Source organism: Clupea harengus, chromosome 3, assembly GCF_900700415.2.
Source record: "Clupea harengus chromosome 3, Ch_v2.0.2, whole genome shotgun sequence".
In the NCBI taxonomy this organism is placed as follows: domain Eukaryota; kingdom Metazoa; phylum Chordata; class Actinopteri; order Clupeiformes; family Clupeidae; genus Clupea; species Clupea harengus.
The window spans coordinates 4,685,820-4,698,824 of NC_045154.1; the positions used below are offsets into that span (position 1 = coordinate 4,685,820).

Sequence of the window (13,005 nt, forward strand, 5' to 3'; positions counted from 1 at the left end):
AAAGCTGAACTGCACAAGGTTCATCCAGACATTTATTACAATGCAGGCTTGTGCATGTGGCCTTTAGCTCAGAATAATGACATCTAACCCAGTTATTTCTCCAGCAATATGGTTGACTCCAGACATAAAATAGAGACGAGACAGACAATATAATAATAATTTTATAGTGCTCTGAATCCAACACAAATATTAATATTTAATCTATTTTCTTCCTACTTCCTTTTTAAAAGAATTAAAATACAGAATCATTATTCAGAAGAACTATTAAGAAGTTAACTACATCTCAGTTACTGCATCAGGTAGGATATGCTGTGCAAATACACTGGCATGAAAGCAGCTGCTGAATTACAGAATTAAAGATGCAGTCTGTAATTCTGGCAAAAGGATGTTGGATGTTGGATGTAGGATGTATTTAATCCAGAGCATCTCTGATTTAATCTAAACAGCCTATGACATTACACCCCTCCCCTCTATGATCCTGAAGCAATGAGTTGATTGGCTGGAATTGTTTATGGCTTGGTTCAAGCCATTATGTTTGTTTCCCATTTACAGAGCCAAAACTGTGTACGAACACTAGAGTTTTTTGGACAAAAAATGTATATGTTTAGAATCATGGACTGCACCTTTATCAAAGGCTTTAACGAAGATTATTTTAGTTATTAATGCGTTATCTCAGCGCAGTGCATTGAAACAAATTAACTTTGTGCGTAGGCTACAACAAGATTAAATATACATTTGTATGAATTTGTTTCTAAAGATGGTCAACATTTATACAGACTTTCTCCTCTTGCCAAAGACATTGTTGATGAGTTTGGCCATGGACTTTGAGCCACTGTACCGCCGGCGGTCTGATCTATACTTCAGATGCTCCATCACCTGGCGGATAAGCCAGGTAAAAAGGTTGGCGATCTCCTGGTATCCCTCTGAGGCAGAGACCTCTTGGAAGTGGCATTTGTTCTCCAGCGCCAGGGAGCGGCCCTCCTCTGCCTCCACCTGACGGGCATGACACAAGTCCTGCTTGTTTCCAACTAGACAGATTGGCACCTCTGTCTCCCTACAAAAGACAAACAATCAACCAGTTCTATTACAGTTCATCATCTGTTTCTTTGGGCTTCGCATGTGAAATACCTCACTCCCCTGGGAAATATTTAGAAGAAACTCTGTGAAAGGTGTATAATTGTTTTATGCATAGAATCATAAACACAAAAATGATGTAGGTGTACATTAATATACACTGTAAAGTTGTCTTTTTAAAGGGTGTGACTGGTCAGGTAGTTCATTTAGTAATTAGACATTTTATGAGACCATAAAAATATGCAATTCATTTTGACCTTGATTCAAAATTTGATTGGCAAATTGAAATCAAGTATTGAACAAAAAATCAATCTGTTAATTAACAGTAACATCTTAACTAACGGTAAAGGAAGCTCACCCTTTGTATGGTTCCACCCTTGCCTCTTTGATCTGCTGCAGGATGCCTATGGCATGGAGGAAGGAGGGCCGGTCACTGATGTTGTACACCACCACAAACCCATCAGCCCAGTCTACAGGTTCCTCGGTAATACAGCGGCTCCCTGCACTCTGAGAAACACAACGCTGTCTGCATTATATTTGTAATGGCACTGATAAATCATACATTTTATCCATAACTTCATAATACATAATTCATAACTGGAAAGGCACTCTGAGAGTGCAGACCTCAGCCAAGGCTAATATGCCCTGTGTCGCAATGTTAAAGGAAGTGAAAAGTAATTCCTGGATCCGCCGCTTGATGTGGATCCACTCCAAAATGTTATGACAATTGCTTCGTTTTTACATGACCCTGCTGACAGCCAAAAAAACAGAGAGAACCAAAAACATAACCTCCTTAGTGGAGATAATGGAACTGATTTTGGATTTGGGTTGTTTCTATTATGAAAGACTTAAGTGCAGGTAAAAGTCTGTTTTTACTGCAGAGTCTTCATGTACAGTTAGCTCAACCTACACAGATACACCTTACACAACCACTTTCCTCGAAGCCTCAGGGCTTTTCAATAAAAGCACTGCTCTGTAGTTAAAACCCTGTAAGGGCACCCGCTTCAGTGGTTGAGCACAGTGCTGGTTACGTGGTTTTTCTTCAAAGACCCGTTTGCTAGCGGGCGGCTCTACAGGGGTCTTCAGTAAATCTCATCCAAGTCATATTCACTCATTCAGCTCTAAACCCTTCAGTAAAAACAAACCTCTGTTAGGAACAGAAGCAGAAGAGGTCACAAGAATGTGTTGTTGATGGTTATCAGTACAGCTACACTTACTGGGCTATGGATTCAGATGAACATATTGATGTATATATATATATATATATATATGATGCACTGAACTGATGGCAAACCTCACCTCTGAGCAGGGGTCAAACACATCCAGGTTCAACTGCCTGCCATCAATTGAGAGCCTCTTGTGGTATAGAGAGTCTGTAATGAGGAAACGGAAGTGCACACGTTACTGATGTATGGTCCAGTGATGACCATCTTACCTATGTATGGTGAGATATATGAGGCTCATTTGAGAAGCAATTATTGCTTTAAGCCATTGCAAGTCTCAGGTATTTGCTGGAAGTGCTCAGCTTATTGCTGGAAGTGCAAGGGAAATCGGAAGAAGACTTTCACGTGTTTAACACTCAAAGAGTTGTTGTAAAATTCATGTGCCAGTGATTTAACTGCAAGCTCACAGCAATCACAAGATCAATGTTCATATCATCCCCTGAGGTAAGACAGGAATGTAAACCAAAGCTCAAAATCATCCAGTCATTCTTGCATGATTTCATGGGATCTGTCTCATTTGTCATATTTAGCCAATAAACATCCAAACATGCTTTAAATCATGTGTTCCTCAAACTTGACCAGTGATCATAGATGGACAGTAACAACAAAAATGTTTTAAAACATTTGTGAGGATGGTTTTACTCTGTTAAACCAAGTCTTTTACCAGGGTGCATGCCAATAAAATATGCTATGTAGATCATGGCTAAGAACATCTGAGATAAATATAACAGCTCAAGGGCTGTTTTATACAAGTTGCATATACACATGCTAATTATATTATATTACATACAGAGCTAAATATATTGTATTACAGTGCTGTCTTAAAATGGTCTCCGATGTAGTTGAAATGAAATAACTACTCACTAGCATTGGAAGCGTACTCTCCAATGAAGCGTTTGGTCAGGAATCTCACCAGCACGGCTAGAGAAGGAAAGAAAAATATTTGAAGATCCAAAGTGTTGGTGAAAAACGTAACCGTGAATAGCACCTGTGGTGACTGATGGACGGAAAATAGTTTTATTTATATCCCATTATTGTATTTAATTATCCCATGCTTCAAAAAGGCACAAGACCGCCCTCATGGTAAAGTTGTCTAGAATAGGGCATCCAAACTGGTGCATATTTTGGCAATGTAAAAGTTTTCCTTTCCATGGCACCTTGGCACTTGTCCTCCACTGTATGATTATTGGCACCAGACTACCACACCAGGCCAGGCAGGGAGGCATGGTGTTTGCATAGTTTCTTCCATCACACATTCACTGTATTCAATGTGCTCTGAAACTATCCCAGTAGATTCAAATTAGTCTTGGGGCATAAACAATGAGAGTCCCTCCAAAGACCATGATAGTACAAAACTAAATAGTTACAGTTGGTAAATCTAAATTATTGAACCTAGTTGAGACATAAACTACCTAAAAGTATCTCCTTATCTGTTTCCAAAATTGATGTCTACTAACAAAAATGTTCTCTCTCCCTTATAGCATGTTCCAATTGCTGATGGATGTGGAAACATTGCTCCTCACCCCCACTACTCCTCATCTACGCATATGGACAGCCAAACTCTTTTTTTCTTTCTCTCCTAATCTAGACTGTCTTCGCTATGGGACGCTGCTGTAAAAACCCATAGTCCCATAGTGCATCACCACAGAAACTAAGAGTTAGTTGGACAAATGGGACAAGTGGTCTTCTGTGAAACTCCGAACCCCATTGCCAGTTGCTCTCTGAAACGCTCTGGCTCATTTTCTAAGCAATGCTGTGAACTGCATTCTGATATTTAATGTCTTCCACAGCTGAAGCACTTTAACACTGACATGAGACCACCCTCTGGTTTACCTAAGATGTGTCATCAGATGGATCTCATCTCACTTACAGAAGTAGAGAAACAAACATTTCAGTTGAAATACAAATTCTGTTGGCTTTTAAAAACCATTCACTATCATGAGAAGATTATTTTGCCTTTGAAAGCTTTACAGTTCACACGAAACAGAGACAGAGACAGATAGAAAATAAGAGAGAATCAGAAAGATTTCCTGACCTGACTTTCCCGTCCCCTCGCTGCCCAGCAGGGCCAGTTTGATGTCATTCATGACTGCATGTGGGTGACCCTGATTTCACTAGTTTGCTGTGTGGCCTCACTGGGCTTCTGGGCTTGCCCCTCCTCTGGATGCTTGCTTGTGGCTCTGGCTAGCTACTTCAGCTTCACAAAGAAAGGAGAGAGGAAAGCAGAGCCACTCACATACAACACACACACACACACACACACTCTCTCCCTCCCTCCCTCTCTCTTCCTCCCTCTCGCTCTCTCTCTCTCTCTTTCCCTCCCTCCCTACCTCTCTCCCCATCTCTTTTCCCCCTCCCATTGCTTTGTTGATGTCAGGTCACAGCAGATGGGAATTACTGTACTCTCACCCACTGATCTTGGCTCATTGTGAAACGTATTCAACTCAGTGAACAAAGTCACACTCGACTTTGTTAAACCTATATGCCATTTTGTTGTTCTTTTGACAAAGCTGAGTCTTTGGTTACCTTGTACAGCGTTGCTAGGAAACTTTAGAAAGGTTGAGCCCCTGTCATGAACTACAGGTCAGAATGAGCCTTACACAGTGTTCAATATCTCTATATGTTTACCAGAAGCCATGTAAAAAAAACAGGAACAAAAAATGACTTGCTCATTAAAATTCCAGTGATGAAAAGCTTCATGTTCGTCAAGGGTAAGTTTAGAACACATCAGAATGCATACAAGGCATCCATTACAACTAATTTGTACCACTAGACAGACAGGTTGAAATGCAGTACACCATAAACCAATCTCTCCATAAACACAGTAGACAGAATGGTTCTTTACGATCATTTGCTCCTTTAGTTTCAACAATAACATCCCTTACTAAAGTACAAATAGAACTAAGTATTTCACTGGCACGTCATGCCCACATTTTATTTCATACTTATCAGACACATTTATAACTGACTAACAGTGTGATACGGTCGGGTATACATTTTCTCAATACGTATGCTCCCTGGATATTGAGTATATAAGCTTGGTGTTTGGTACAGGAACGCTGTACCAAATAATAATATCTGTCCAAATAGTAATGTTGATTAATGTCAAAATCTTCTACTGTATACCAAAGTGAGAGTAAAGCACCAACGTGCTGTCTGATATTACCTTGCAGTACACAGCTGCTGGTTTGGGTGGATGACATTGTGGGGGTACACAGATGTCATAAATTGAAGTGTCAACTGAAATCCAACCAAAATAAAGTATAAATAATAAGTAATAATTAGTTTGCTAAAGCAGTACTATTGAAGAAAGGGGGAAATTATTAGCCATCCTGCTGTTGTGCAGTGTAGGACTTAGGATAGACTTTAGATATTTATTTTAAAAGGTTTAGGCGATCTGGGGAACAGTTTAGGCTTTAGTCATTTTCATGTTGTCTCCTAGGATTATCATCATTAATTTAGATCTACACACACAAAGCCACAAGGTCACATTAAAAAGTCCAAAGTCCCTAAGAATACTGCAAGGAAATATTTCTATAATTATTTAGAAGCTTTTTCACATTTCTAAAGGCCATAGTAGGTCATCATCCTGGCAAAGGAAACCATCTCCGCCTAAGAAAACATTCCTTTTAGCCAAAAAAAAAATGCCTACTGGACTGATATAAGTTTTAAATGATTGACTTCAATACAAAGATACAGGTTATCTTAAAAAACTTTAAGGTAAAAAAGGTAGGAAAAGCCTCTGGAACAACGTTTTGTTCGGCATTTCCTACAAATAGACATTTCACCTCCGATACAGCAGATGGGAGCACGTTCTTGTACATTGGCCTGTGGACCGACAGAAATCCCCTAGAGAAGACCACGACGAAACGTACCGGTAGGAGTCAATCAGCGTCAACACACGCCCCTCGTTCCTGAAACTTAGGGTAAGTTGTTTAGGAAACGTAGCGGCTGGAATGCTGAAATATTGGTTAAGTAAATACCTCATGTTTTGTTTGTGTCTTAAACAGAAAAGAACGTATTTCACACAGCACAGCATTACTTAACTGGCTAGCTAGTTGTGCTAGCTCGTTTCGCACTAAGCTACGCAAAAAGCTAGCAAGCTGACTGACTGGCTAACGTTGCATATCTGCAATCGTCTAACACATTGTGGTATTTGTCTTGAACTCTTTGACGTTAGTGAATCCACTTGTATGAATGATTTTAGCAAACCATATCCTTCATGCATGTCATGCAAAGTTGGAACGGAGTGACCTTAATATCAAATCATTCGCTAACACTTTGGCTAACTCACTATTTGCATTAACATAATTTAAACAGGACAAGAAGCACTGTTGACAGGGGTACCGTTAATGTGGGACAAGTATTTAAGGTAAGTTCTTGTTTTTTAATTTAGCTACCTATCATTACTTATTTGTTTTTTTTCCTCCCCAACCTATCGGTGTGCATTCAAAGTATGTACCCCACCGATCGAACAGTCTTCCTGTAGGGTGCTCACATAGGCCGTCGGATCCGTTTCCTGGTGAAGTGTGTTTTTCCATTCTTTTGACTAACACGTTGTTTTCCTTTAGGGAGGAGGCAGTGTGATTAAGCACATGACCAACATGTGGATAGTATAAGAAGGCATAAATCATATGCCATTGATTGCGTTTTTTATTTTATTTAGTAGCTCCATAGTTAACAGTAGTCTGTGAAGTAGTTTATGGTCTGTCATCCTGATTAAATAATGAAAAGAGAAATCATGACCGAAATTCACAGGACCAGAGTTTTGAAAAGTCACCTCAGGATGTAGCCTTCAGACAGACTGGTAGACTCAATGACAGGTAGGCAGGAATGAGTTTCCTGTTGGCACAATATAAGTGACTGAATTATTGTGTTCCGTATATTATATGGCACAGGTCATGGTTCATCATGTCCTCCTCCCTCTTTCACCATCTTACAGTGCCTGAGGTAAAGCTGCACCTTTTTGGAAGAGTTTTGATAGTTTTAGAGCTAATTGGATCAGGTTCAGGTACAGTGCTGTGACTATATTATTTCGGGGGGTAGTAGAGGAAGTTGTTCCATAGTTTTATGATATTGGTCATAAAAATAGTGACATTGTTACCAGAAATATACAACTTCTTGTTTTCTGAATTGGGTTTCGTTCCTAGAGATAACAGATGTTTTTGTGGATGTTAGCTTGTTTATCATTAACTAAATGTACCACTCCTTAAGACGTATCCTGCTATTTTCTACTTTTAATGAAAGAAAGAATGGGTATAGCTTGTGTGCGCATAACGTTCCCGCCCTAGCTGTGTAATCATGGTGAATAATGCTAGGCTACTTATGAAGCCGGAGCTCCAAATGTCAACTGTACATTGTGGTTAACAATCAACACAATCATTATCTCTCCAGGTTATGTTCAAATGCTCCAAAGTAGGCTGACACAATCACAACAGTCTTTGACTGTACTTCTGTACTTCCCCGAAGAGAAAACCTGTTGTAAATTACTTTGTGCTTACAACATAGCAAGCATCAAGTGGCTGTCTCCATTTTTCACAATCTCTAGCTGAGCAAAGATGTATGTGTATATACATTTTTTACTTACCGAAGCCCTTCACTCAAAATCGTTCTTTCTTAAACAGCTTATATGTTTAAATCAGGGGTAAAAATGTGGAGAGGGAAAAAACAGAATCTATTGATGAGCAAAGCTAGTTAAGACACATTGACTGAGAATATCTTACCTGTCAGTTTTGGCTCCACAGTGCAGTTTTCAAACACACAGGTAGGTGGAGCAAATGAGTAAGAATTGATGTGAGCAAGTGTTACTAAAAATGCACCCTATATGTCAAATTGGCAGGATACTCTGTTTTAAAGGAGTTGTTATGTACTAGATTATGCGAACATCATACTGATGAATTCAACAACTACATGCACCACAGTGTAGTAGTACAATGCATCTCTTTTATGTTACAGAATAAAAAGTCTACAGGTTGGTCTACCTGTCTACTGTCTCTCAGAATCTGTAATGTTGGGTCATGTCAATGACAAGCTTTGGAAAGTTTAAAAATGTAATAATAATGACCCCAATATGTAGTCTTTCCTGTATCAGAAGAGCCTAACCTGTAAGATCACACAAACGTGTTCTCCCTTGTGTCCTGTAGATGTCCCTCCTGTGATGGTGATGATCCTCATCCCCCCCAGGTTCTGGAACCCCACCATGAGCCTCCACCCTCTCATCACCCTCTCCCCTGTCCTGGGGCTCCTCATCCTGCAGTTGTTCTCCGTTGGCAGCACCACAGTCACTGTAGTGGCCAATCAAACAGTTCAAGGCCTAGATAACTGTACTAAAGATCTGTGTAAGTCTATATATTTCATATAATAACAGACATGATAATGAGACATAACATTTGTGGAATCTGTCTCAAGAGTGGGACTTGTCTTGAACTTGTATTTTGAATAGACTGGTGAAAGAAAGAATTAGCTAAAAATTTGACTTAATCCTATTTAGCTGGCCTGTAATTTTCTATATGTGGTTACTGGTAGAGTACTGTGCTGAGTAAGTTTTCAGTACTGACATTTTTCATGACTAACAATGCATCCAATGTAATCATATATTTTGTCTGGAGTATATATATTCACTGTTTGGTCATGCTGTTTATAGAGCTGCAATTACACCCCTTCTATCTCAAATATTAAACTAACCAAAGGGTTGTTTTGATCTCTCATCCAATCTCAAATCCTGTCTGGATGTTCTTGAAATGCATCTCAGTGGCTACCTCTGGAGATAAAACTGAAAAATCAGGAGTCTGTAAAATATCATATTTTGGAGAGAAAAAAACTAAAGCCATATGTTTTTTTTTTTTTTTTTCTTAAATCCCATATTTTGACTTGAAGGACATGTAATTTCAAAGGGGCCATGTGTTTTAGATTTAAGATGAAAGGGATGCTTGGGCCTTGCTGTGTTGTTTATGAGCCTGGCGCTGCTTTGGCGAGCCATGCGCTTCAAGTCTTTGTCATGACACGTTCTGTCTTTCTCTTTTTTTTCTTTCAATTAAATCGCACAATGCCCTTAAAAAAAGGAAAAGTAACACACCACACATGTGGACCTACCTGAGCTTCAGCACGTGTGTGCACAGAACATGGACGATATGATGCCTGGGGCTATCTTTTTGTTTTGTTGAAGATTTCCCAGGTTTTTTTTGTTTAGTTTTTTTTTTTTGTCTCTGTCACTCAGACATGCACATACTCAAATATTACAGCACCCAAACCTGCTCTGTCAGGCTTCTAGTGCAGGAGTAGGGTTATAAGTAGCTACGAAATGAAAGCTTGGACTCACCATCTGGAAATGTGAAATGCCTGGTATGCGGGTGAGCTATAAATATATAATCATTCAGCATTCCAGCTCTCAGACCTATACACACAGTCTGTGTGTTCAGGCCACATTATTCTTATAGCTTACTATGAGGTGACCCCTAGTGATGTTAGAGGGAAAGTGAATAAGGACATGTCCTCTTCAATTTCAGTGTGCCCCCCCCCCCCCACACACACACCACAGCCCACCATCATCTTGCCTGCCCCTCCTCACATTGTACTCCAGTCCCATTTGGAACAGCTGGAGAATCATTCGAAACAAGAAAGCAGATGGCCTTCCAATTAGTTTGCTTCCACTCCGACTTAAAAGACAGCACCACAGTGATTTTGAAAGCTGCTTAAATTGACCATCAATTACGTAACTCTGGTTAGTTTTTGTAACTCCAACCTTTTTTACTAATTTCCATTCCATTAGCAGCATGGATGGAAAAGTGACTGAGGTGCCACTGCTTGCCAGCACTGTCATTATGCTTTCCTCAGTCGGGGGCCCTTGCTCTCATTCTCAATTTCTTGGTGAACTTTTGTTTTGTTTATTGGCTGAAATCATCACATTGAGAGATGTTGCACATATTGGAGTGGGGACCTGATTAGTTTGACCTCTGTCAGTTTTGCCAGTTTTGAGATGTTTCAAATGTGGTATTTCCTAAGCATGATAATCAGTAATCACCTCTGCCGCTAATGTGAAGTTGTATGAAGGGTCTCATGTGGAAAGAGGAATGCTAAGACATAACAGAGCCCACCTCCATCTCACAGCAAAGGATCAGGTTACTGGTTTCCTCCTTAAAAGCAAGAAAGGGAGGCTAGTGGTTTGCTTGATGTCCCACTATTTTTAAAACATTCTGTATGATGATGATTAAGAAATGTGTGATCCTGTGCTTCACTGAACAATAACTCACACGTGCTGTGGCTGACTTCTCTTTGCGTTTTATTCCAGGTATTAATGACTCTTGTAACTGGACTCTCTATTGGGCAGATAAATCAGTATGTTATCTTTTGAAATGTCCCAGCCTTGAAGTTTGCGAAAACATCACCGTTCAAGACCTGATGTTCGACAAAGGTACATTTTCAGTTTGCATGCTGCAAATAAATGATCAAAAAAAGGTGGAAAATGGCGTCTTAGGAACGGAAGGAATTTTGATTGGTTCGAAGCAGCAGTGAGGAGTCTGACTAGTGATAGAATTCAAATTAGTTTGAAGATGATGCCATAACTAGTTTCCTATAAAAACATGCCTCAGAAAGTGGCAAATTGCTGCATAGTGTTTTGAAGTGTGTGCTTAAATCCTCAACCTCTCATTCCCCTTATTCTCTCATAATTGGAACATTAAGGATCTCTCATCCATTTTTCACTGAAAAATATTTCAGATGCAAATTAGCAACACAAATCAGTGCTAAACTACTATAAGCGAATACCACAGGTGCGCTGGTAGAAGATGGCTAATTCAACAATCCCTCTCCAACACCGGTGGGTTTTGTGTGCAAGCTTGTGTGCGAGCTAGAGTTTGATGAAGGTGTGGAAGATAATGTATCATAATAATAACAGGAAAGACAGAAAATGACACATTCTAAAGTACAAAAAAGGCAGTGACCATGTTATTAGTAAGGATGCCAAAAAGGAGCTGCCTTGGCTCTTTAGTTTCTCTTGCATGTGACATAATTAAGGAGCAGGAATTAGGGTTTACCAAACCCAAAATGTACTTCCTTAGTCTTGGTAATGTGGGTGTTTTACACATTATAATGTGTTTCCATATAATATAATATAATATAATCACATGGAGGTCAGTTCTATTTCAAAGCATATGCCCACCGTTCTGCTTCATACCTCAAAAAAGCTGATAATGTGGCGTTACATTTATATATCAGCTTTCTTAATAATCACTGCAAAAGACATCTCACATTTTGCGATTTTTGTTTTGTTTCAGGTGTTGGTAGTGGACCTCCATCTCCTGTCATCATCAACTCCACCCCAGCCAACCCAGCCGATACTATAGCCCTGAAGACTACACACAGCACTTTACATTCTGAAGCCTCTTTGGTCCAAAAACCGAATTCATCAGCAGGAGCCAACCAGATATCTAATCAGACTGTTGACAGTGAACTTCACACCAGCAGACATAACTTAACCTCTACTTATGAACAGCCCAAGGCCACCACTACCACAACTATCACCACATTCAAACCAAAAGTCTCCATAGCCATATCACCAAAAACCAACTCGACTACACCCCCTTCCCCAATTGTCAACACGCCACCACCCCCTAAGAGCACTGCAAGGATAGCACAATCAACAACACCTACTACAAAAACTGTTGCAGTAACATTATCTCCAACTCCCAATACACCTCTACCTGCAACCACCGCCACCACCACGACCACCACCACTCTGACACCACCTCTACCTGCAACCACCGCCACCACCACGACCACCACCACTCTGACACCACCTCTACCTGCAACCACCGCCACCACCACCGCCACCGCCACCACTCTGACACCACCTCTGCCTACAACCACCACCACTGCACTACCACCTGTAGCTCCGACTACAAAATTGCCACAAACAACCAGCTCAACACCACCCCCTTCTGAAGAGAGGCCATCGCCAACCACTCTGAAGATCCTAAATCCACCTACTCCGTCTGAGAACCCCATAGCCCTGGCCGGTTCTCCAGAGTCTACGACCAAAGGGCCCGTTAGCAGTACCAAGAAACCCACCACCTCTGGTGTACCTCTCACCCGTCGGCTGGTGGACACCAGCTCTCTGCTGGCAGTGCTTCTGTTTGGTCTCTTGTTCTTTGTGGTGACTGTAGTCTTGTTCCTCACACAGGCGTATGAGAGCTACAGAAGGAAAGACTACACCCAGGTGGATTACCTGATCAATGGAATGTACTCTGACTCAGGGGTCTGATGTAAGGAATACGTTCACACCGCATCATGGTTCTAATTGGTCTCAGTTATGAACAGGGTTCTCAAAGGGGAAATTGACGGAGCTTTGCAACCTCTTCAGCCACAGATCAACTTGTTCTTTTCGGGGTACTAACTTGGCAAGATACATGAAGAGATCGCATACTGATTTGTAGTGGGATAACATTGTAATCATTTCAGCCTCTGAAGGCTTAACACAGGATTGTGGGCCAATGTGTAATTACATGATGTATATGTTTATTTTTTATAATATGCATTTTTTTCTATGCAGAGGATGCTTCCACTTTGTACTCATGGCACATAGGACTTAAGCCTTAGTATTGACTTAATATTTTCTTGATTGAATGTCATTTCATGAGGTTCTGTAGTGCAATATGTGGAGATGTTTGTCATGTTATATTAAGGTCCGGTGTTTTCATTTCATAGCAAATAA

The 13,005-nt window shown here is 40.4% G+C and overlaps 2 protein-coding genes across 2 annotated transcripts; one reads left to right on the top strand and one right to left on the bottom strand.

Moving 5' to 3' along the window:
• Positions 1 to 14: 14 nt before the first annotated feature.
• LOC105911285 (ras-related and estrogen-regulated growth inhibitor-like protein) lies at positions 15 to 4,613 on the bottom strand. Its single transcript, XM_012840071.3, has 5 exons — positions 4,333 to 4,613; positions 3,162 to 3,218; positions 2,374 to 2,447; positions 1,433 to 1,581; positions 15 to 1,054 (listed from the first exon to the last, which is right to left on the bottom strand). The coding sequence occupies exons 1-5, from the start codon at positions 4,382 to 4,384 to the stop codon at positions 769 to 771; spliced, it is 618 nt and encodes a 205-aa protein (XP_012695525.1). The 5' UTR covers positions 4,385 to 4,613; the 3' UTR covers positions 15 to 768.
• A 79-nt stretch (positions 4,614 to 4,692) lies between these two features.
• wu:fa25f02 (uncharacterized protein C11orf24) lies at positions 4,693 to 12,555 on the top strand. Its single transcript, XM_012840101.3, has 5 exons — positions 4,693 to 6,223; positions 6,618 to 6,669; positions 8,441 to 8,635; positions 10,585 to 10,707; positions 11,570 to 12,555. The coding sequence occupies exons 3-5, from the start codon at positions 8,455 to 8,457 to the stop codon at positions 12,553 to 12,555; spliced, it is 1,290 nt and encodes a 429-aa protein (XP_012695555.2). The 5' UTR covers positions 4,693 to 6,223; positions 6,618 to 6,669; positions 8,441 to 8,454.
• Positions 12,556 to 13,005: the final 450 nt, after the last annotated feature.